The 23,813-nt window shown below is 52.2% G+C and overlaps 1 protein-coding gene and 1 long non-coding RNA gene across 3 annotated transcripts in view; both read left to right on the top strand.

Moving 5' to 3' along the window:
* The window catches only part of LOC136491165 (uncharacterized), a 40,511-nt gene extending 28,298 nt beyond the window's left edge, over window positions 1-12,213 (top strand). For both annotated transcript variants that reach the window (XR_010767962.1, XR_010767963.1), the window contains exons 4-5: window positions 1,576-1,695; window positions 12,114-12,213. This is a non-coding gene — a long non-coding RNA (uncharacterized lncRNA). The remainder of the gene's footprint in view (window positions 1-1,575; window positions 1,696-12,113) is intronic.
* Window positions 12,214-15,451: 3,238 nt separating this feature from the next.
* Window positions 15,452-23,331, top strand: LOC136492592 (putative chloride channel-like protein CLC-g). Its single transcript, XM_066488569.1, has 7 exons — window positions 15,452-16,015; window positions 16,120-16,320; window positions 16,422-16,599; window positions 17,652-17,914; window positions 18,477-18,746; window positions 18,997-20,125; window positions 20,417-23,331. Exons 1-7 carry the CDS (start codon window positions 15,747-15,749, stop codon window positions 20,549-20,551), a joined length of 2,445 nt encoding a protein of 814 aa, XP_066344666.1. The 5' UTR covers window positions 15,452-15,746; the 3' UTR covers window positions 20,552-23,331.
* The last annotated feature ends 482 nt before the right edge of the window (window positions 23,332-23,813 follow it).

Consider the following 23,813-nt stretch of genomic DNA (forward strand, 5'->3'; position numbering starts at 1 on the left):
CAAGCTTGCTAGCCAACCGAGCCCGCACTGTGTCCAATCGCGCCTTGGCAAGCTCCAATTTGGAGCTGGACGTCCGCCGTCGGGCCATTAAAGGCTAAGCCGCCGTTGTCGTGGGGCACTACCCACCCTGTCATCCTGAGCCAAGTTGGTTGCACCCCCAGCCCTGCCTCGCAATCCTCCTTGACGTGTGCACCCCACTTGCACTGCTACTGCCTTCCCGACACCGCTAACACGGTCGTGCCACCACAGTCCGTCGCGGTGCTTGCCATGTGCGCGTGGCCGGACTCACCCGTTCCATCCCCTATCAGGCCATCACCACATGTAGCTTTGGGGTGAGTTGCGGATGCCCATCCTATGGTTCTTTCACCTTGGTTGTGCCTTGGCTCACGGGAACATGGGTTGCCGTCATCGCAGGATGTCTGCTGCCGTGGAGGGAGCTCCTGACCGTGTCCCCGTTCATCTCTTCATCGCCCACTGCTTCGTGTTTGCATCTAGGTGAGCATTAGCCCCATAGAGAGGGTGGGGAGGGGCTAGGTTGGCCGGCGTGACCGCTCAGTGCCATCGCCGTCGAGCCGGTGCGCGCGCGGGTGCCCAAGGATCTAGCCATGGTAAAGATGGATTGTTCCGAGGGATAGTTTGCTTTAACGCTGACTGTAGGAATAGTGCTACGAACCCTGGGGGAAATCACAGGTAGCTCAAGGTCGTTTCGCAAAAATATAGGCGTGTGCGGGCCTCCCCGTCGTGGGCCGTTGCCGCGCGGTTGGGCCACGCCCTGTGTGGGCTACGCCGCGGATCGCACGTGCATGGGCCGCGCGGGTTGAATTCAGTTTCCTTTTTCCAGAGAATTAGTAAATGCTTTTCCAATTTGGTTTTGAGCTAATCTTTGGAAAATTATAGTAAATTTTGTAGGTGTCCAAAAATAGTGAAATAAAATTTGGTAGATTCACAAAAATGTGATCTATCTGTTGACGTGGTTAGTTTACAGTTATCTACGATAATGGTAGACTCATTAATTCATTTAGGAAAGCTTAACATTATTTAGATTAATAATTGTAGGAATTTTTGTGGTAAATTGGTAATTGCTTTAGCCATGAAATTTTTTATAGTAAGTTCATTAGATTATTATGTGCTCACTGTAATTTTTGTAACATGAGAATTGGTTGGTAAATATGGTAGCTAGTACTCTTTGTTTTATTATATAGATAGTAAATCGATATTAAGAATAAAGATGCCTTTAGTTGCTAAGGTGATACATGCAATGTTTCATATCTGTTTAGTGGTAATGATAGGTAGCTTAGTGTCTTGGTCGATAGAGCTAGCTTAGTAGGCCCCGTTCGCTGGTCTGAAACTTAGCTGAAACTGGCTGAAAAATATTGTTCCGGCTAAATTGTTGTGAGAGAAAAACACTGTTCCGGCTGAAAAAAAGAAGCCGAATAAGCTGAATATGGGGTAAGTCGAATAGGGCCGTAGTTTGATAGATGCATTCTTATTTTAAGAGTTGTTGTTGCCGTAATACTAAGTGTTGCATCATCATTTTATGCATGGATAATGAGTTGGTAGAGTTCGTGCCTACAGGTGAGCAGGAGTATGAGGAGATCATCAAGGAGTACGAGGAGGAGATTCTCGTACAGGAGGGAGCCCCAGAGCCATCAGTTGCTGACTTTGTTGACACCTATCTGCCCATGGCAAACCCAGGTGCATAACCTTTATTTTAAATGATTATTATATATATATATATATATAATATATATATGTGTGTGTGTGTGTGTGTGTGATGTGCATTTATGTTACAGGCATTTTATGGAAACTACATGCATAGATATACCTACCTATGAGTCATATTAGCATAGGTCGAGTAGCTGTTATGCTTAGGATTTTCGGTAGCGTGAGTGTCGGATGCCGTGAGAAGGGGCACCCTAAGTAAGACCTAAAAAACGACTACTTAGACTTCGTAAAGATCGGAACCAGCTAAAACACCGCTGGCCTCGACTGGTTCTCCGACTCGCCCGAGGCCCCCCACACCGCTGGCCTCGACTAGTTCTCCGACTCGCCCGAGGCCCCCTCACCACTGACCTCGAGCGACTCCCCGCCGAAGGCCTCGGCCGGGCCACTGACCCTCCGTCTCGCGCGAGGCGGGCTCGGCAGCACTCCGCTGCCTCTTCCTTCTCCCGTCCCTCTGACAAAACGTCGTGTCGCATTAACTCAGCCAACTGCTGCCCCTGACATCGGCCGCACGCTCGGCACAGTATAGCAGAGTGGCCGACAGGACAGGAAGCAGGACGGGGCAGGGGTTACCCGCCACTGTGCTAACCACTATGCACATGGCTGACGCCCATGCCTCACTAAGCTGCCAACTCCTACTCCAAGGACAACGCAGCATGGGGAGCCACGTCTGGGCTACTGTGGCCTCGAAATCAGTACCCAGGACCAATAATTCCCTCCAAGGCCTCGGCAGTTTGCTTCAGGGGCTCGGCAGCCTGAGGACCCACGTCCGCCGGGGCCCCCTGCGATGGTTTGGCCTCGGCACCTGCGGAGCCACAGCTCCCCACGACGTCATCACACGATGACCCGCACGTCGCCCGGACTGGGCAGGGGTTACCCGCCACTGTGCTAACCATTATGCACATGGCTGACACCCATGCCTCACTGAGCTGCCAACTCCTGCTCCAAGGACAGCGCAGCATGGGGAGCCACGTCTGGGCTACTGTGGCCTCGGAATCAGTACCCAGGTCCAATAACTCCCCCAAGGCCTCGGCAGTTTGCTTCAGGGGCTCGGCAGCCTGAAGATCCACGTCCGCCGAGCCCCCCACGATGGCTCGGTCTCGGCGTCTGCAGGGCCGCTGCTCCCTACGACGTCATTGCACGGTGACCAGCACGTCGCCCGCCATGTCCTGCATCAAACTGTACTGGAGCCCCACGACGCACAAGATCGAGTATGACCGGCGCGTCACTTCTGCACGACAAGGACAGGGCCACTCCATCGACCATACCACGACAGTGGCCGGCTACAGGGCTCGGACATGCCACCCCGTTTACAGAAGCGCTATGTAGCAATCTATGTATGGTCCCAGGTCTCCCTTAGAGTATAAAAGGGAGGCACCGGGGCCATTTCTAGGGGGACCGAGGAGAGACGAACACACCGATAGAATTTGACACTTCCACTAGACAAGGGCCGCCACAAGCTGACCCCACCCTGGGAAGGTGGGCGACCTGGTGCTGAGACGGAGGCAGAGCAACAAGGGCCGCCACAAGCTGACCCCACCCTGGGAAGGGCCGTACATCATCGCTCAAGTGCTGAAGCCCGGGACCTACAAGTTGGCCAACGAGAAGGGCGAAATCTTCGCAAACGCTTAGAACATAGAACAGCTACGTCGCTTCTACCCTTAAATTTCCAAACGTTGTTTACATTGTTCCTCGAAATACAATAAAGAAAGCGTTCTTAGTTGTTATAATCTTTCGAGGAACCCCCTTATAGACAGGTCGATCGTATAGAACCTAAGGACCGTACGAACGTCTCAAAGGCGAAAAGGCTAGCCGAGCCGTGAGAACGGCCCACGCCTCTGGGCTACGGCAGCTCCCTCACCACCTTTTCACCCAAAGGACAGCGTAGGCTCCGAGCAGGCTCTATGCAGAGATAGGGGCTCGATGTCACAATAGCGCTATAAGGGAGACTCGGCCCTGCCTCTACAAAGCCGAGCCTCCCTCGGGGGCCAAATAGGGGAAACCCCCTAAAGTCCCGAAACTCCCCGAGTCTCGAACACCGTTTGTTAATGATCTTTCAAAAAAAAATTTACGCCAAACTCTCTTACGCTCCGACGGGACCTCCACAAGAAACCCAAAGACCAAAAGTTGTCTGGAGGCCAAAGGGCCGGTCGAGTCGTGAGAACGGCCTACGCCTCTGGGCTACGGCAGCTCCCTCACCACCCTTCGCCGAAGGATGGCTTAGGTACCGAGGGATTTCTTTGTGGGTTCCCAAGATCGAGACAGAGGGCACAGGCTTGGAAGTAGAACAGAAAACGGTTAAAAGACGCACATACGCAAATACTTTAAAAGGCCTCAATAGCCACAAAAACGTCACGATATAACAACTAACTCAATCCGGTTACATGGCCCCTTTTGGCCCAGGTCAAAGCTCAAGGATCGGTGGCCGGCGCGGGAGGGACCACCTCTTCTTCAAACAGACCAGCCAGCGCTGTGCCAGGTGCCTCGGCCGCCTCCAACAGCTTCACGACCTCCGCATCAGCCTCCTCGTCATCTTCTGGCAATACATAGCCATCGCTGACAGCCTCGAGGTTGATGGCATAGTGCGAAGAGACGACGGCCAGGGCACGCTTGACACCCGTGTGCAAAGCCCCCCGGAGCCTCTCGCGGACGCGGCCGCTCAACGCAATCAGGCGGCTCCCAAGGGAGCTGGCTGATTGGACCTCCTCGACGTCCAGGGCCTCGCAGGCGGTACGGACAGCGCTACGTAATGCCTCGTGCTCCTGGACCTCAGCATCCAGTGCCGCTTGCGCTGCGACGGAGGCCTCAGCCGCCTGGGAAGCTTCTTTTTTCAGATCTACGTCGCAACGAAGGGTCAGGAGTCAAACGCGAACCAGAACAAGTGGAACAAGGAACACGGTTCAGCGGAACTCACCCTCGGCCTTGTTCTTCCAGGCTAGGGCCTCGACCCGAGAGGCCTCGGCCACCTTGGTAACCTCTGCCAAGGCGACTCTTGTCGCCTGATGCTCGCTCTGCTCCGCACCCAGCTGCCCGGCTGTGGCCTTCGCAGAGGCCGTCGCTTCTTGGGCCCGAGACCTGAAGGAGTCTCGCTCCTCCTCCAGTTCCTTGATCTTCGCCTCCAAGGGGGCAGCCTGCCCCTTAGCCGTGACCAACTCGGCCTGAAGGTCAGCACAACGAAGGCGGAGGTCCTCCACCTCCGCACTCCGCGCTGACAAAAGCCCCTGGGCGTCGGCGAGTAGGCCCCTCTACCGCCGGAGCTGGTCCCAGATATCCCTCTCCCTTCGTAGGAACACCGATTTCCCAAGGGACCGGGTCTCGAGCTCCTATAAAGGTAAGAAACGCGCGTCAAAACGCTGCGAGGGAACTCGAAGAGAAAACAACTCGGCACGGGAGAGGAAGGTACTTACCTGGGTAACACCGGGCAAGTCCCGTCCCATAATAGTCATCGCCGTCTGTAGTGACCGCACTGCCAGTTGGCGGTACTGCTCGAGGGTATCCCACCGCCCCCCTCTGTGATATCTTCAAGGGCGAACACAGGCTCCCCCTCGGGATCAGCCTGGCTCCGCCAGAAAACACGCGGGAAGTTCCACCCACGGGGCTCGGGCCGTAGCCGGGCAAGGGCCGAACTCCCCTCGGCGGGATCTGGGACCGGCTGCTCCGCGGTACTGGCCTCCTCGACGTCCGCTGCCTCCTTCCCTCGGGAAGAATCATCAGACGAGATTGTCTGAACCAGGGGCGGCGCCAAAATTTGCTCCGTCTCCACCTCCATCGCCTCAGCCTCGACGGACCCGGGGGCTCTGGCCTCCGCCATCTCTACCTCGGCGGCCCCGGCGTCCACCGCCCTGGCTTCAGAGGTCTCGGGGGCTCCGGCCTCACCCTCAACGGCCTCGGCAATAATGGACGCCCCAGCCTCCTTCGCCCCAAGACCCGCGACGTCGCGAGGCGTGGGCTCCTCCTCCTCCACTCGCTCCGCGGCTGCCTCGGCACCCTTTTCCTGGGCAGCCGCCTCCTCCGAAACGGCCCCGCCCGACGCCGCGCCACGCTGCATGCCAGCCTGCGCCTCTGCTGCCTGATGGGCAGAGGAGCTAACATTCACCTTGAGCGCCTTACGGGGCGCCAAGGGAGGATCTTCCACCAGATGCGTCTGGCTGGAAGCAAAGACACCCCCAAGGTCAGCACGCGACCAAGGGGCAGACAAGAAGTAGTACGTACTCCACCAGAAAAAACGCTTACCATGAACGGGGATGCAGTCGCTTCAACACCGCCAGTCTCCTCTGCAACGGTGGTGGTGGTGGCAGCAGCGCGGCCTCGGTGACCACCGGCGCCAGCTGGCCTCCGTCGGGCCCCGGCACCTCCTCGACCCTTCGCGGAGACAAGGGGGTCACCCCCACCGTCGCCGGCTCCACCTCCACCGTCGAACCCATCGGGCTGACGGCACGCTCCTCCAACACCCGCGCCTCGGGTGTGTCGGCCTCAGCCCCGGGACGAGCCGCCACCGGCCCCGGGACACCTCCTCCTCCTAGGAGCATCAGGCTCCTTGCCGGCGCCCCGGGCACCATCTCCCTAATGTCGGGGAGGTGTTCCAGGCAGGCCGTCCCCACCTCGCGCCCGTCGACGTCGCCCGAAGAATCCGACATCGACAACGAGGGAGACGGCTCCAACAGGAGACCATCGAGCTTCTGATGCCGGCGACGGGCGTCCAGCTTTTCGCGCGCAAGGAGCTTCTTCGTGCGCTTCGCCTCCTTGGCATCTTTCTTCTTCTTCTCCTCCTCGGCACGCGCCCTGTTCATGGACCGCCGCCGGGCATCCTCGGGAACGGGCGGCGGGGAGCCTCGCACGTCTCTTATCCCCTACGGGAACAACAAAGTAAGACAACAGACAAAAAAGAAAAAAGGAAAACGAAAAACAAGAAGACCGCGAAAGCCTCGACGACATCCAACTTACCAGCGAGACATACCCCCGTGATGGGTGCATCGGGAACGGCATCAGATCGTCAATCTTCGGCTTCCCGTCTACCGCCTCTCTCACCCGACGCAGGATCTCGTCGTCGGTAAGGGCGAAGGCGGACATCTTAACACCAGCGATCGGATCGCCCGGCGTCATCTCGAACAACCGCCGCCGCCGGGCCATCAGCGGCAACACCCTCCGGCGGTGAAAAGCCGCCACGACCACAGCCGCCGAAAGGCCGTGGTCACGCAGCTTCCCCAAGGCCCTCAAGAGCGGTTCTAGCCTAGGCTGATCGACCTTGACGACGCCGTATCCCCATTTCTCTGGTTGACTCTCTACAACCCGCCCGGTATAAGGGGGAAGTCCTCCGCCGTCGTTACGGAGGTAGAACCAGCTGTCATACCAACGACGGTTGGACGAGGACAGCTGGGCCGGGATGTAGAGGGACTGCCGGTCTTGGCGTACGTGAAGGGTGTAGCCGCCGGCCCTCTGCACCTTCCGAGCCCCCCTCGTTCCCCCGGCTTGGTGGTGAACGTCGCTCGGAACAAGTGGAGCCACAACTCCCAGTGGGGAGCGATCCCCAAGTACCCCTCACAGACGGCGACGAAGATGGCCGCCTGTGCGATGGAGTTGGGGCTGAAATTATGGAGCTCCACACCGTAGTAGTGCGGGAGCGCCCGCATGAAGTTGTCCACCGGCGACCCGAGGCCTCGCTCGTGGAAGACGACGAAGCTCACCACGTAGCCGTCGCGCGGCCTCGGCTCCGACTCGTTCCCCGGAGCAATCCACTCCGGCTCATCAGGGTCGGTGATCCGGCGAAGAAGACCGGCCACCACGAGTGACTGTAGCTTCTCCTCGGTGACGTCGGACCGCTCCCAGGGATCCGCCGGGAGGAGGACGGGACCACCAGCCATTGCGCGGCGGAGGACGCTGCTACGGCGGTAATCTCTCTCCCTCTCTCTTTCAGTCTCTCGCCCTTCTCCTTCTCCTCCCCGGCGCTCTATGCTCTCAGCAACGGCACGGAGGCAGCAAAGGCGAGTGCGGAAAAGGTAAGAAGGGGAAGGGCGAGGTTCTGCGCGTATTTATGCAGGGACAGGGCGAAACCACCGGGCGACGAAATCGGGGAAGTTTCCCCCAAAAGATCCGGCACGGTTACCCAGATCCGGTTTTACCGCCCACGCGCCCACTCCCTCCTCATTAAATCGTGCGTGCAGATACGTCCCGTCGGCGGACACCACGTCACGTCCAACCGCAGCAGCAGCAGGCGCCGTTTCACCGCCCCGAAAAAGTCGCCTCAAAAGGCGCGCCTGCCGTTGTTAGCCATAGGGAGAGAAATAACCCCCCCCCCCCCATTCCTTTCAGGCAAAGGAACTGGGCACCGAGCCCGCTACGGTCCAGGGGTTCGAAGGCTGGGCCCTTAGGGGTTTCAACAGCCGCCCCAGGGCAACAGAGTCAGGGGCGACTACGGGCGAGCCTATACGAGGTCGTGGCCCAAGCAAGCGAAACGCTTGGGACGCCCTGTGTCGTGTCCGAGACCGGTAGGGATGTCTTCGAATGGGATCCCACCGTAGGGAGGCACCGAGCCACCGAGGCCCAGCGAACGGCCTCGGCACCCACTAGAGAAACCCTCTGGCACTCTTGGAGCGCGTCTCCGGACCGCTAGCCGACCCCCAGCGAACGGGGTACGGGCCTCCACTCGGACTTACCCGATAACAGCTCACCGGGACTGCCATCGCTCGCGCCCACCGAGGGTAGCGTGGCACATTCCACCCCTCCTTCCGAGCGAAAAGGAAGCGCGAGGGTCGAGTAAAAAGTCAGGAGAATCCCTGACGGCCCTCTTGCTCTGCGCAGAGGCTAAGGGACTCTCCCTGCAAAAAACATTGCCGAGACCCAGCGACTTAGGCTCGCACCCGAGGGGGCTCGGCAAAACAAACCCTCCTTCCGAGCGAAAAGGAAGCGCGAGGGTCGTTTAAAAAGCCAGAAGAGCTCCTAACGGCCCTCTTGCTCCGTGCAGAGGCTAGGGAGCTCCCTCTGCTAAAAACGCCGAGACCCCGTGACCTAGGCTCGCACCCGAGGGGGGCTCGGCAGACAGACCCTCACGCGCGAGGGGCGAACCAAAAAGCCAGGGGGACCTCTGATCGCTCTCTCGCTCCGCGCGAGAGACTCGGGGGCTCCTCCTGCAACCTTGCCGAGACCCAGCGGCTCAAGCTCGCACACGAGTGGGCTCGGCAAACAGCCCCCCGTCCGAGCGAAAAGGACGTGCGGGGACGGACAAAACAGTCGGGAGGACCCCTGACCACCCTCACGCCCCGTGCGAAGGCTCAGGGGCTCTTCCTACGCCCAAGATAAAGACAAAAGCGACCCAAGCCCGTTACGGTCCAGGGGTCTGAAGGCTGGACCCCCCGGGGGTTTCGACAGCTGCCCCAGGGCAAAAGAGTCAGGGATGACTACGCGCGAGCCTGTACGGGCGCACCCCGTGTCGTGTCCGAGACCGGCAGGGATGTCTCCGAATGGGATCCCACCGTAGGGAGGCACCGAGCCACCGAGGCCCATCGAACGGCCTCGGCACCCACTAGAGAGACCCACCGGTACTCTTGGAGCGCGTCCCCGGACCGCTAGCCGACCCCCAGCGAACGGGGTATGGGCCTCCACTCGGACTTACCCGATAACAGCTCACCGGAAATGCCGACGCTCGCACCCACCGAGGGTAGCGCGGCATCTTCCACCCCTCCTTCTGAGCGAAAAAGAAGTACGGGGGTCGTACAAAAAGCCGGGGGAACCCTTGACAGCCCTCTCGCTCCAGGCGGAGGCTGAGGGGTTTTTTTCGCAGCATCGTCAAGGCCCTGCGATCCGAACTCGCACCCATGGGCCCAGCAAACACCCCTCACTCGAAGGAGAAAAAAGCCCCTGAAGAAGTGAAATCACTCCTCCAGGGCCCCGGGGGCTACACCCGGCGGGTGCGCTCGCGCGCACCCACCAAAGCCTCGAGTACAAACACCATCCCAACAGGAACTATCGAGAGCCAAACCTCGTCAGAACCTCAGGGGGAGTACCTTCACTCCCCCCAAGGCTCGGGGGCTACTGTCGGATGCCGTGAGAAGGGGCACCCTAAGTAAGACCTAAAAAACGACTACTTAGACTTCGTAAAGATCGGAACCAGCTAAAACACAGCTGGCCTCGACTGGTTCTCCGACTCGCCCGAGGCCCCCCACACCGCTGGCCTCGACTGGTTCTCCGACTCGCCCGAGGCCCCCTCACCACTGACCTCGAGCGACTCCCCGCCGAAGGCCTCGGCCGGGCCACTGACCCTCCGTCTCGCGCGAGGCGGGCTCGGCAGCACTCCGCTGCCTCTTCCTTCTCCCGTCCCTCTGACAAAACGTCGTGTCGCATTAACTTAGCCAACTGCTGCCCCTGACATCGGCCGCACGCTCGGCATAGTATAGCAGAGTGGCCGACAGGACAGGAAGCAGGACGGGGCAGGGGTTACCCGCCACTGTGCTAACCACTATGCACATGGCTGACGCCCATGCCTCACTAAGCTGCCAACTCCTACTCCAAGGACAACGCAGCATGGGGAGCCACGTCTGGGCTACTGTGGCCTCGGAATCAGTACCCAGGACCAATAATTCCCTCCAAGGCCTCGGCAGTTTGCTTCAGGGGCTCGGCAGCCTGAGGACCCACGTCCGCCGGGGCCCCCTGCGATGGTTTGGCCTCGGCACCTGCGGAGCCACAGCTCCCCACGACGTCATCACACGATGACCCGCACGTCGCCCGGACTGGGCAGGGTTTACCCGCCACTGTGCTAACCATTATGCACATGGCTGACACCCATGCCTCACTGAGCTGCCAACTCCTGCTCCAAGGACAGCGCAGCATGGGGAGCCACGTCTGGGCTACTGTGGCCTCGGAATCAGTACCCAGGTCCAATAACTCCCCCAAGGCCTCGGCAGTTTGCTTCAGGGGCTCGGCAGCCTGAAGATCCACGTCCGCCGAGCCCCCCATGATGGCTCGGTCTCGGCGTCTGCAGGGCCGCTGCTCCCTACGACGTCATTACACGGTGACCAGCACGTCGCCCGCCATGTCCTGCATCAAGCTGTACTGGAGCCCCACGACGCACAAGATCGAGTATGACCGGCGCGTCACTTCTGCACGACAAGGACAGGGCCACTCCATCGACCATACCACGACAGTGGCCGGCTACAGGGCTCGAACACGCCACCCCGTTTACAGAAGCGCTATGTAGCAATCTATGTACGGTCCCAGGTCTCCCTTAGAGTATAAAAGGGAGGCACTGGGGCCATTTCTAGGGGGACCGAGGAGAGACGAACACACCGATAGAATTTGACACTTCCACTACGCTGCTTGAGAACAACGCCTCAAGCAGCCTGCACCACCCTCACCAAGACCTGGGGCTAGCCCCCTCTCTCACCTAGCTTGTAACCCCCTACTACGAGCACTCCGGTGCAAGGAATACAAGATCAATCTCTCAGACTGGACGTAGGGCCTCGATTGCCTGAACCAGTATAAACCTTGTGTCTCTTTGCATCACCATCCGGAATTAGGGGCACGCAGCACAAACTCACTCGTTGGTTGAGGGACCCCCGGTTCCAAAACATCGACAGTGAGTAACCTGTCGTTACTCAAAACAGGTGATTATTATTATCACTCATGACAAAAATGGTAGAAAGGAAAAATGAAGACCGGGCAGGGATATGATTTAGATATTGGTGGGTGTAAGAGGTTGTATCTTGTGGCCAATGGGGTATAGCTTAGTTACACTTTTTTCCTGTCTGTGTCGGTTAAGGACCGTCCGTTGTATTGGTTCTAGGCAAGTCATAGACTTATTATTCCGAGCACATACTTGTGTATGGGCGCAAAGAAGGCTTGTTGCTGTCTTGTCGTGGGTTTTGGCTCTTTCCGAACCGACTGATTGGAGGCGGGGATGGTGGAGGTCTAAGCACCGCAGTGAGTCCGGGGCTTAGGAGCGGGGGCTTAGAGTCCAAGTTTGGACGAGGACCTGGATCTCGTGACAGGAGAGTGATGGGTTGGTCCTGCTTGTGTCTAGGGTACAAGCGGGGTGTGTGTTTCGAGATACCCAGCTGGGCACATTGATTCACAAATCGCCGAGCGATCCGGTACGGCTTATCTACAATCTAGCACCGTAGTAAGAACTAAAAGATGAAAGATGGCGACGTGGAACTGTTTGCTCAACTCCTGCTTGAAAGTAGAATAGGTGCTTACATAGAATGGCTAGATAATGAAATAATCATGACTGCTAATAATAAACATACATAAGAATGCACTATTAGTATTACTTCCTGCAAAAAGGAACCCAACACACCATAAAGCTTATCATACCCCTTGGAGTCGAAAAATTATTCCCACTAGTCGAATAAGTCTTACAAGTACATTGTGTACTTAGGGTTTATTTACCCCTATTGCAGGTGCAGCTTGAGGAGTAGTCCTTGTGTGAAGGATTCTTCTAGTGGGCACAGACAGATCCTTGTATATTATCGATAGATGTTTCTTTTCATTCCGCTGTTTAATTTCCGCACTCTGAATTTGGTCCTATAATAATGTATTTCTAAGAACTCTGGATGTATGAAATGGACTAAGTAATATAAACTCGTTCTCATTATTGGATCCTGAGGGGAAAATATGGATTATTCAGGCTCTCCCTTGGGTTGTGCTCGACGGAATCCGCCTAATGTAGCTCGCTCTCGGGGTGCTTAGTGTCTAGTGGAAGACAAGCGCCTCCGTAAGTGCGTTGTTTCGGCGGTTCTACCACATTTAATCTAATCCAAAATATAAAAATGAAAACATTGTTCAATAAAAGGGTTAAAACATAGGGAAAAAGGTTATAATACTCAAGACAAGAGAAATGAGCAAGCTATTCATATTGTGGAAAAGAAATACAAATATCAACTTACAACAACAAACAATGTGGATATTATTCTATCTTTATCCACTAGGAAAACATAGATATGTCGTTAATATAACTAACTAGTGTTGTTGCTCACTCTATAACAACTAAAGAAGGGGATGACTAGCTAGGTATCAGATCAGAGATGTATGCCAAGGATATTACAAAGCATAGTGTTGTTACATTGGGAAACACACCTAAAGCCATCTATATAGATGGAGGGACTAGAGATGAAACAAAAATTTAAAACTATAATCGATTTCTCTGACTGCCAACATCAATTATGGTAACAGAGCCATTAATATGTGGAACAAGACATAGAAATTAATGGTACAATAGCATACAAGAAGCTAAGCCAAGCTTGGACCTTGTAGCTCAAGGTCATGTTATAAGACAAGCAGCAGAACAATACATTGGACAACAAGGAGGTAACAGAGAACTAATTTCTATACTCAATCAACAAACATCAAAACACAAACATTGCTGGCTACACATGGAAATTAAACTCAGTCTCACTCAGACGTGGCTACCAAAGCACAAAACTTTCCTTGGCTTTGCCATGCATATGAAATGACAATATAACTAAAGCAACATTTCTTACACTAGACCTTGTCCAACTTGATCACCAAGGATACCTCACGGACAACATTATTTCCTCTTCCATGATGTATTGCCTACTTACTTCTTGTAGCCCTTTGAGCCTGAAAGGAAGATGATGGTAGCATCCAAAAGACACGAGGATTTATACCGGTTCGGGCCACAGCCCTATGTCCAGTCTCAGAGATGATCGAGTGTGTGTTCCTCGATTAAATGCTCTGAAGTTCTTACAATGGGGCGGTGCAAGAATGGTGGAAGAGGTAGGAGAGCTAGAGTTAGGAGACAGACTGCCCGAAGGAAAGCTTCAGGAGCCCTTCTATGGTAGAAGAATGAGTAAATGAGAGTCGGATTTTCAAGATGGGTGCCCTAGCTGCCCTTATATAGAGTTCGGGGTCAGGGCATGTACAAAGAAGAAGGTTCTCCTGACCAAAGGGTCATGAGCCTGAGGGAGGACTTAGCTAACTTGGCTTGCAAGCTATGTCGTCTTATGGTGCACGTCTGGGCGTGGTTGTCATCACTGTCCTGTGGCCACGTCGCGGTATGGTGTCACGTGGTGCTACTATGCCGGCCGTGCCGGCACTGTAGGCATGGTGGTGGCTCGCCAGACGTCCTGTGCGATGTGGTCTCCGCAGTGGTCTTCGTCATCGCCTCCTAATTTCCTAGGGCGTCGTACAAGAGTTGGTAGCCGCCCCCGGATTGTCGGTCGCCCTGTTGGCTTGAGGAGCTGAGTGTCACGTTTCCGATCATTGGTGTTGCGGCTCCCGTCGGTCTGGGTGGCTTCTAAGTCAAGGCCTTCGCCGTGGATCACATCCTGTAGTGGGTAGAATCGTACTTGCGTCTCGTCGGGCCGTATCTGGCCGGTGGGCACAGTACCGGCCGTCATCGCTTTGGGCGGTGTTGTCTTTGTCTGAGCTACATGGCGCAGGGGTGGCGTCTGACCGGACCGAGGTGACCGCTATCCTCTCGGTCCTTGCGGGGTCAGTGCAGCGTACCTACTCTTGTCAGAGCGGGCACGTTTGGCTGTGCTTGACCTCCATTTCTCCCAGGGGTCGGAACGGCGGAGAGGTCGTGAGTCTCTTGCGCGTTGTGTGGCTAAGGCAGAAGGAGGGGTCGCGACCGACCCTAGCTTTGGCGCCAGTCCTGTTCTGCTCGGCTTAGCTGGGCCTCGGTCATTCGGGCCTTTGCTGGCTAATGTGTCGTGGGCCGCTCGACCTGATAATTAATCGGTGCCTTGAGACACCCGAGGTTATAACCCCGACACAACTTATGTAATTAGTTTTATAATTAGCTCATGTCTAGCCCTTTTAATTGAAATTTAAACATATGATGTGACAGAAACTAGAGTTTAATCCCGAGAGTCAAACATCCCCTTAATGCTCGCAGATGAACAGACCACCCATGACCTGTCTGTCAATAAATTTGTCATGGTAGGATCTTGAGTTCTTGACGATATATGACAGTTAAGATAGGCTATGGCCCTGTTCGTTTATCTTATAATCCGTCTTTTTTAACTTATTTTTTCAGTTGGAACAGTATTTTTCTCTCACAACAAATCAGTCATAACAATGTTTTGGTTTGTTTTTTTAGCGAAGTGAACATGACCTATATATCTTCTGTTGCATTAGTGTAATTATGAGCCCACGTTTTGCTTTCGAGTGCTTTGATGGAGCCTCTGTGCTGTATGAGACACCAAACACGCTGCAATGTGAATTCAGGAGAAGACGGGGAGAAAAGATTTGCGTCAACCGTGTGTTGTGGCCTTGTGGCCTTCTACTTTTAAAGTTCTAAAAGTGGCGCCTTTTTGACAAAAGCGTAGGTTGAGAATTAGTACACTCCAAACCTGCCACATGATGTTCTGGTATGGCCAATTTGTGCCCTGAATCCCTCACCTGATAGTGACAGTATGGCACTAATGCCAAAAGACCGTGACTAATTAATCCACTAGATCTAGTTGCTTCCAAAAAAAAAACGTTTTCACCCAACATATGCAGAGCAGAGACAAAGGCACTTGAAGATGGGGAGTACGGAGTAGTAGTAGTAGTAACGATGGGGAGTACGGAGTAGTAGTAGTAGTAACGATCTCCGTAATATATATCAGGTAATCAACGAATGAAACCGAATGAGACACAAGGGTCGACCACAAATTCCATGGCCAGAGGAATCTGATCCAGAAGCACGACGGGGCGCACACAGCTTTCGGACGGTAACGCTAACGCCACCGCAAGATCTTGTCCCGCTCCTCGGCTCGTGCGGTGCTGCGGCCGTGTTGCCATCGGAGGGTCGGTGACGCGGCCCAACCGTTTCCGAAGCCGGTGCCCCACGGACGCGTTGTCTGCCACCATCACGTTCACGTGGGGGCCACCTATTCCCGACCCCACAGGCAGTCTCACATCGATAACAATCGCTCTGTGCCGGGACCGGGAGTCTGTCCTTTCTGCTCTGTGGTTACTAAAACCCATCGAGCACCACTTCCCATCTGCTCGTGTCAGTCAGTTCCTCGGGTGTGCTGTGAGTGGCGGCAGCGGCGGCGCGCAGGAGCAGCGGAGTGGCCAAGGCGATGGCGCCGAGGGACCCCAAGGAGGACGGCTTCGGCGTGGGCGGCGGCGGCGGCGAGGCGGATCCGGAGGCTGACATCGAGGCCCCGTTGCTGGTCTCCTCCGGCTCGTCCTTCCTCCTGGACCCGGCGCTCGAGGACGGCGGCGGCGACGAGGAGCAGCGCCGGCGCCGGCGGCGGTTCCTCCACGGCAGCCACACGCACTCCAACACCACCTCCCAGGTCGCGCTCGTCGGCGCCGACGTCTGCCCCATCGAGAGCCTCGACTACGAGTAGGCCCGCCCCCAATCCGCCGCGAATCGCTCGCTCGCTTGGACTTGCTTGACCCAGTTGACCGATGCGACATGCTTGTGCTGCGCGCCCGCGCCCCGTGCAGGCTGATGGAGAACGACGTGTTCAAGCAGGACTGGAGGGCGCGGGGGCGGGGCCACATCCTGCGCTACGTGGCGCTCAAGTGGGCCCTCTGCTTCCTCGTAGGGGCCCTCTCGGCGGCCGCCGGCTTCGTCGCCAACCTCGGCGTCGAGAATGTCGCCGGCGCCAAGTTCGTCGTCACCTCCAACCTCATGTTGGACGGCAGGTAATAGGCGCCAATAGCTGAGAGGTTCCTAGCATTCAGTCGATTGGGATTCGGGCGAGGGTACGAGCTTCCGATGCTGATTCACAAGCTAATTTGATCAGACATGGGTCGGCGTTTGCGGTGTTCCTGGCGTCCAACTTTGCGCTCACGATGTTAGCCGCGGTGATGACGGTGTATGTGGCGCCTGCGGCTGCCGGATCGGGAATCCCGGAGGTGAAGGCCTACTTGAACGGTGTTGACGCCCCCAACATATTCTCACTCAAAACTATGATAGTCAAGGTACTAGTTCCTGTCTCTTTCATATCTACCAAAGTTCAAAGTGGCATTGATATTTTGGTGTGACACGATGTATGAGCATGACACCTGGCTCTGTGCATAATATGAATTAATGAACTGGTTGATCCAATTTTTTGGTCTGTCATTTGAGAGTAGCACTGTGGCAGAGATATTTGTAGCCTGCTTGCACGACAGTTTTCAGGTTCAGCTGTAGTTATGTGTTTTCTTGAACTTTCATTGAGTTCAAGTGAAATTCAAGATCATTTTAGAGATTGTTTACATAAGTTGAAGCTGTGAACCATGAGAATGATTGCTTCAGTGGTTCTGGACGTGTTAGGAAACTATGGCATAGTATTGATTATTGAGTCATTCATAGAAGAGCTGGAATACCACACTCTGCGAGGGCATCCATATCTGTTTGTTCTCTAAATCTTTTGATTATTCAACTTGGAGCCACTCTGACTGATATGACTAAGTTCATATCTGGTGCATTTTTTGTAAAAAAATTGTAAAGTCACACTGTGCCCAGCGTTCATTACTATAGTTTATGATAGTTTCTGAGGAAAATAGTGAAGTTCTGATATGATAGCTTAATTCTAGAACACTTCTGCTGCATTTAAGTAAGGTGTATTTGGAACATGAACATTCCTTTAATCTGCTTGACTCCTTTAACCATATTGATGAAAAGTATGATTGATCTTATAGAACATTTCTGGCTACATAATCTCTTATCTGCCATGGAGAGAAGTGATAAACTGTACAAAGGTGTACACATATACCTTTGCTCCTAATTAGATTACTATGATCTAGTAACTCTATTTTGATGGCAAATGGTGAGGAGCACTGAGAATGCATCCTATTTTAAGTTTGCCTAGATTGGGTCTTAGTTTGCGCCCCCCCCCCCCCCCCCACCCACCCCCACCACCACCACACACACACAAAAAAAAAAAAAGGTTTCCAGTTCAACTTGTTTTTGGTACTTGGTAACATAGTGTATCCATCCTCTTATGTTAAATGTCTGAATTAATATTTTGATATGTGCTGGTTTTGAGCAGGTTGTGGGATGCATTGCGGCAGTATCATCATCACTGCATGTGGGAAAAGCTGGGCCATTGGTACACACAGGCGCATGCATTGCATCAATACTTGGGCAAGGCGGGTCACGTAAATATCATATGACATGTAGGTGGCTCAGGTACTTCAAGAATGATAGGGATCGGAGGGACCTTGTTACTTGTGGTTCTGCTGCTGGTATTGCTGCTGCTTTCCGGGCGCCGGTTGGTGGAGTCCTTTTCGCGCTTGAAACAGTATCTTCATGGTAAATTCTTTGAAAATGTGTTTCATGATGTATTTATGTGACTTCTGTTTATTACTATTGCGGAGCGAAGATGAGTGTGAAGGCTGCAATCACATATGATCCATGACTTGGATCATTGTTAAGTACCTACACGATGTGTTGATAAAAAAAAAATTCCCTATTGTCTGAGAAGATGGCAAACCGTGTTTTTCAAAAGAAAAATAAGCGATAAAAACAGACTCTATACTTCAATGGGCCTCCTATTCAACATCACTGCTTTCCTATTGTTAATGATTTTTTAAGTTACTTTTACATGAAACAAGAAGGGTGACATAAGGAGTGTTCCACCCAGTGGAAAATTCGACTAACGCAAATGTTTCTTATCATCTGCCACCTCTTTCAATCAGAAAATAGTAATTGAAATTTGTTCAAGCACGGGTAGTATACAAGTATTGATCCGCAGAAGGGTATGTTGCACTAGATTTGCTCCTTATGCATATCCCTTCATAGGTATGGCGTCTTTCATGGACGAACTTTTTTGTACAACTTACAGACATTGAAATATATTTTCTTTTATTTGCAGGTGGAGGAGTGCTCTACTATGGCGAGCCTTTTTCACAACAGCAATGGTCGCTGTTGTGCTTAGGGCATTGATAGACTTCTGTCGAAGTGGCAAGTGTGGCTTATTTGGGAAAGGTGGCCTTATAATGTTTGATGTGACAGCAGATTATGTCACCTACCGTTTGATTGATTTACCTCCAGTAATCACTTTAGGGGTTTTTGGAGGAATACTGGGGAGTTTGTACAACTTTTTCCTGGACAAGGTTCTCCGTCTCTACAACCTTATCAACGAGTATGTACCAATGTTGCCTCAGTTTAAACTATCCCAACTTGTGCGGTTTAAACTGAACACCATACATGCTCTATTTTATTGCAGTTTCAATAACCTAACAATGTCACCTTTACTGCTGTATTATATCAGTTTTGAAAACCAATACATATAGCTTCTCATAAAGATCGCATTGTGCATCTACTGAATCATTTGTAGTCAAAATGCTCAAGTATTTGTGGCATCTTGCCTAAAGTCTTTTATTTATTTTCAGGAAAGGAAAAACTTACAAACTGCTCCTGGCTGCAACAGTCACTGTTTGTACATCATGTTGTCTCTTTGGCTTGCCATGGATTGCTGCTTGCAAACCTTGTCCAACTGACACTGGAGAAGCTTGTCCATCAATAGGCCGTTCTGGTAATTTCAAGAAATTCCAATGTGCAATGGATGAATACAATGATTTGGCTAGCCTGTTCTTCAACACAAACGATGACACTATTAGAAACCTCTACAGTGCTGGCACTGATGATGAATTCCACATTTCTTCCATCCTTGTGTTCTTTGTTGCATCATATTTTTTGGGTATCTTCAGCTATGGCCTTGCTTTACCATCTGGCCTTTTTGTGCCAGTTATTTTAACTGGTGCAGCTTATGGCCGTCTGGTAGGCATGTTGATTGGGTCACAGTCAACTTTAGATCATGGTCTTTTTGCAGTTCTTGGCTCTGCTGCTCTATTAGGAGGATCAATGAGGATGACTGTTTCCGTTTGTGTTATCATCCTAGAACTGACTAATAATCTGCGTATGCTTCCTTTGGTAATGCTTGTCCTTCTCATATCAAAGGTGGTGGCAGATGCTTTCAATGCAAACGTCTACGATTTGCTTGTTAGATTGAAAGGGTTTCCACATCTTGAAGGATATGCTGAACCATACATGAGGCAATTGACAGTCAGTGATGTTGTAACTGGTCCTCTACAGACATTCAATGGCATAGAGAAGGTTGGCCATATAGTTCATGTCTTGAAGACAACTGGTCATAATGGTTTCCCTGTGGTTGATGAGCCACCATTTTCAGATACTCCTACATTGTATGGTCTAATTCTCCGAGACCACCTGCTTGTTCTGTTGAGGAAGAAGGACTTCATACGTAGTTGCACAGCTTCTACCCGGAATGCTTCAAACCATTTCTCACATGCTGAGTTTGCTAAACGTGGATCAGGAAAACATGACAGGATTGAGGACATTGAATTATGTCCAGAAGAACTGGAAATGTTTGTAGATTTGCATCCATTCACAAACACATCTCCATATACTGTCCTTGAGACTATGTCTTTGGCTAAGGCTCTTATACTTTTCCGTGAAGTTGGATTGAGACATCTTTTGGTTCTACCAAAATCTTCTAAGGTTAGCGATTATTTTAGGCTTTGGTTACTTTATTGTTGCTATGTGTATTTCCTTCATACTTGTCTGGACAAGTCTTAGCTCCTTGGTTACAACTTTGGGCCCCCTAGTTAATCATAATAATTACTTTAGATTAACTATGTTGTGAAACGGAACGGATCACCCCAGTTGCATTTGTATTTCTTACCAATGCCATTTTCTTTATATTATAGTACATAAGTCCGATTAGAAATGACAAATACTTCTGATAGTTGTCACTGATAACATTTTGGCTGTTAATTTCATTAAATGCAGAGGGCGCCTGTTGTCGGCATACTAACGAGGCACGATTTCATGCCTGAACATATATTGGGCCTTCATCCTTTCCTCTTTAAGAGCAGATGGAAGAAGGTGCGACTTGGCAAGGTGAAAGTCACCAACATATTTTGAAGCTTGCTGGTGACTGATGATTTGGGGAGGTCACAGAAGGATCATCCAATCGCCATTGTATTGTTTTACTCCAAAAATCTCATCTAGCAGAATCATGTATTTTGCAGAGAACAACTGAACCTGAATACTAGTATACCTTACTTCAGGAAAATAATTTCGTTGTAAATGCTAACAAGAGGATGGAACATGGCTTTTGGCTTCTAAATGCTAACAAGTTCTTTTCCCACGAAGAAGAGGAATATGTCACTGTAAATTCATCATGAATACTTTAGCTAACCTTTGACAACAAATGCTATTTGTAGGGTCTATAGGTGCATCCATTGTTAGGCCCATCAGTGCAAAAGTAACTTCAGTTCCATCATTCATTCTTATAGGCTACTATTCAAAACAGTTGCTCATATCTCTGCATATGGTGTGATAAATACAATGTATTTCCTCAGCTTTGTTTCATAGCTTCCTTTTGCAATATTGCTTACATTGTGTTACAACAATGGCTGAAAGCCTGAAACTGATGGTTCAGCTTCTGAGTTGTATTCATTGGATCTAAATGCTAATGGTCAAGACTCCAGACCATCTATAAAATTAGGAGATCCTTTTTATGGAAAGGAAGGAAGAAGGTTAATGATGACTGTTGTTTGGTAGCATGGGAAAATGTGGCTTGGCCAATTGACCTTGGAGGACTGGAGGTCTTGGGATCGCCAATTTACAAATTATGGACTGGGTGTCTGGGTATTACAGGTGGGATATGATGGCTCTGGTTGGGTCTGTAGGTCTTGGGATCGCCAATTTACAACCAATGAAGACCGACGACGCTTTGGACTTGTGACATTCCAATGCTTGTCATTTCACTCAAGTTGCAAGTGGCATGGACACTTTGTTCTGGTATAAGCTCGCTGGTTACATAGTTGCTTTGTGGTTGCTCTTGCACCGACCGGCAGTGGTGGCCTGCGTGCCAAAGAGATATATCAATAATACTCTGGACAGTGACGCAAGCCCTTGGTGACCGTACATGGGTGGGGAGATATTCTTTCTTCTTTTTTTGAAACAGAGCTCATTTCATTACTCCTCCGTCACAGCCAAATCGCTGGACAACAAACCCTCAAGAGGCTGAGGTACAGAGTCCCAAGTGGTGCTCTCACCACCAGGCAGGTTACAACCCAAGGAAGCTAGTTCATGAGCTAACTTATTACAATTTCGTGAGCAAATACTAATAACACAAGAGGAAAATTCCATCACCATCAGGTGCTTGATTTCAGTGATGACGCCACCCATCGACGATAGCCGATACTCATCGCCTTCTAAGGCCATCTTCACCATCGATGCATCTGTTTCAAGAATGACCTGAGCCATGCCCATTTGCGCTGCCATCTTCAGACCTTCCACACATCCCAGTAATTCAGCATGAAACGTGTTCTGGAGAAAGGCCTCACTGCCCGCTCCAGCTCTGCAAAATGCACCTTGATTATCCCTTATAACAGAGCCCCAGCCTCCTGTGCCAAACGTTGGGAAATAAGCGCCGTCGGAATTGATTTTCAGCACTCCATGCTCAGGACTGATCCAGCGCTTCTTCTGACCAGAATCCGACAACAGCTTTGATCGCTCCGGCCGTTTCAGTTTGTCAGCTCGGGCTGCAACAATGTAAGCCACCTCCCGCCCTGCTCTCCTCCTTCCTTCCTCCCTCCATCTATTTCTTTCCTTCCACCACAACCAAAGCAATGTCACGACAGTAGACTGCTGCTGCGGTTGCAGTTTAAAGATTTTCTCCATCATCTCCACAGCTGAACAAGCTGTCAACAGTTCAGAGCGTACATCTTCTAAATTCAATTCCCTCCAAATTTCCCTCACCTCTTTACATTTAAGAAGTAGATGTCCTCCATATTCATCATATCTCCCACACATGCAGCATCTAGTATCTAGCTTCATGCCCCTTTGCGAACACAAGGTTGACAAGTACCCTTGTGTGTTCGTTTTGTGATGAGTGATTGTCAATGTGATCCACGAAGTAGGTTGAGTGGTGACTAACCCTACCATGGCGAAAGCTATGTGTGCGACATGTCTTTTGGCTTGTGTTGTGCAGGTGTGGAGCTCGGATGTGGTGGTCGACGGCGAGGTGAAGGTCAAGGAGGACGTGCCGTGCCGACAGACCGGGAGCGGTGAAGGACGGACGTGAGGCTTGGACCGAGGGACCCAGAGGCCGGGTGACTAGCCATGGTGGCTGACACTTGGGACATCGACAAGTGCAAGAAGACATGGAGTGACGGTGTTGACCGGGTCAAGACGGCGGACGCGTGAGTCGAGCGAGGCTCAGGAGGACTTGGCGGGCCGGCCGGTCGAGGACGGCGGTGACACGCGTCGGATGGCGGGGGACGCGTATGGAGTACGCTACTCGCGGACGGTTTGATGGTTTAGGCCTCAAAACCATCGGATGGACGGTTTACGGGTTTGGGCCTCAAAACCCGGGCGGAGGTTCCGAGGTGGGACGGACGGCACGTGGCGGCATCGGGGAGTTCGCGTCGAGGCGAAGCTACCGGTGAGAAGGCGCGGTGGCCGTCGGATCAAGATTACACCGGGTTGGACAACAACGCCCTTGGGCTTAGCGGTTCAACTCATTTGTATCCAGGGGCAAAACTGGGAATGTGTAATAGCCCTGTTAAATAGGATGAGGGAGCCCCCATCTCCCTCACCTCCTCCAGTTTTCATTTTCTCCTTTAGGGTTTCTTCCTCTAGTTTGCTTCCATGTATGAGAGAGGTCCACAACTCAAATTGTGACTTGGTTTTGAAGGAATCGGTGACCGTAACCACCGTATGTCCTCCGGGATTCATGATTTAGTTGTGTTCTTGATGTGATTTTGGTGTTCTTCACGAGCTCCTTTTGTCCCTTCTTGTTTCCCCTCTCGTTTCTTCGATTTGGGACGGTTTTGGTTCGTTCTTGTTGCCTTGGATCGATCAGTGACATGAGTAGAAGCTTTCCACTGAAGGAAATCCACTAATTCCTCACGAGATCGCAGATCCGGGCAATTTTAGTTCTTGACCTATTTCTTGGGGGTTTTCTTCAATTCCTTCGATTCATGGAGTTAGAGTTTGTCTCGGGCTATGATCTTTTAGAGGTTGCCTTTCTACTCGCTTGTGAACTCTTGTGCAAAATTTCAAGTCATTTGGAGTTGATTTGATCAAGTTATGGCTTGATTTAATTTTTCCCGAGAAACTGCTCGTTCATACCGGACGTGTCCGATATCATACCGGACGTGTTCGATATTTCTCA

The sequence above is a fragment of the Miscanthus floridulus genome, chromosome 11, assembly GCF_019320115.1.
Source record: "Miscanthus floridulus cultivar M001 chromosome 11, ASM1932011v1, whole genome shotgun sequence".
NCBI lineage: Eukaryota > Viridiplantae > Streptophyta > Magnoliopsida > Poales > Poaceae > Miscanthus > Miscanthus floridulus.

Coding starts and splice junctions, on each gene's coding strand:
- LOC136492592 (XM_066488569.1), top strand. CDS start 15,747: ATGGCGCCGAGGGACCCCAAGGAGGACGGCTTCGGCGTGGGCGGCGGC. Junction 16,321..16,421: donor AACCTCATGTTGGACGGCAG/GTAATAGGCGCC, acceptor TAATTTGATCAG/ACATGGGTCGGCGTTTGCGG. Junction 18,747..18,996: donor CTCTACAACCTTATCAACGA/GTATGTACCAAT, acceptor ATTTATTTTCAG/GAAAGGAAAAACTTACAAAC.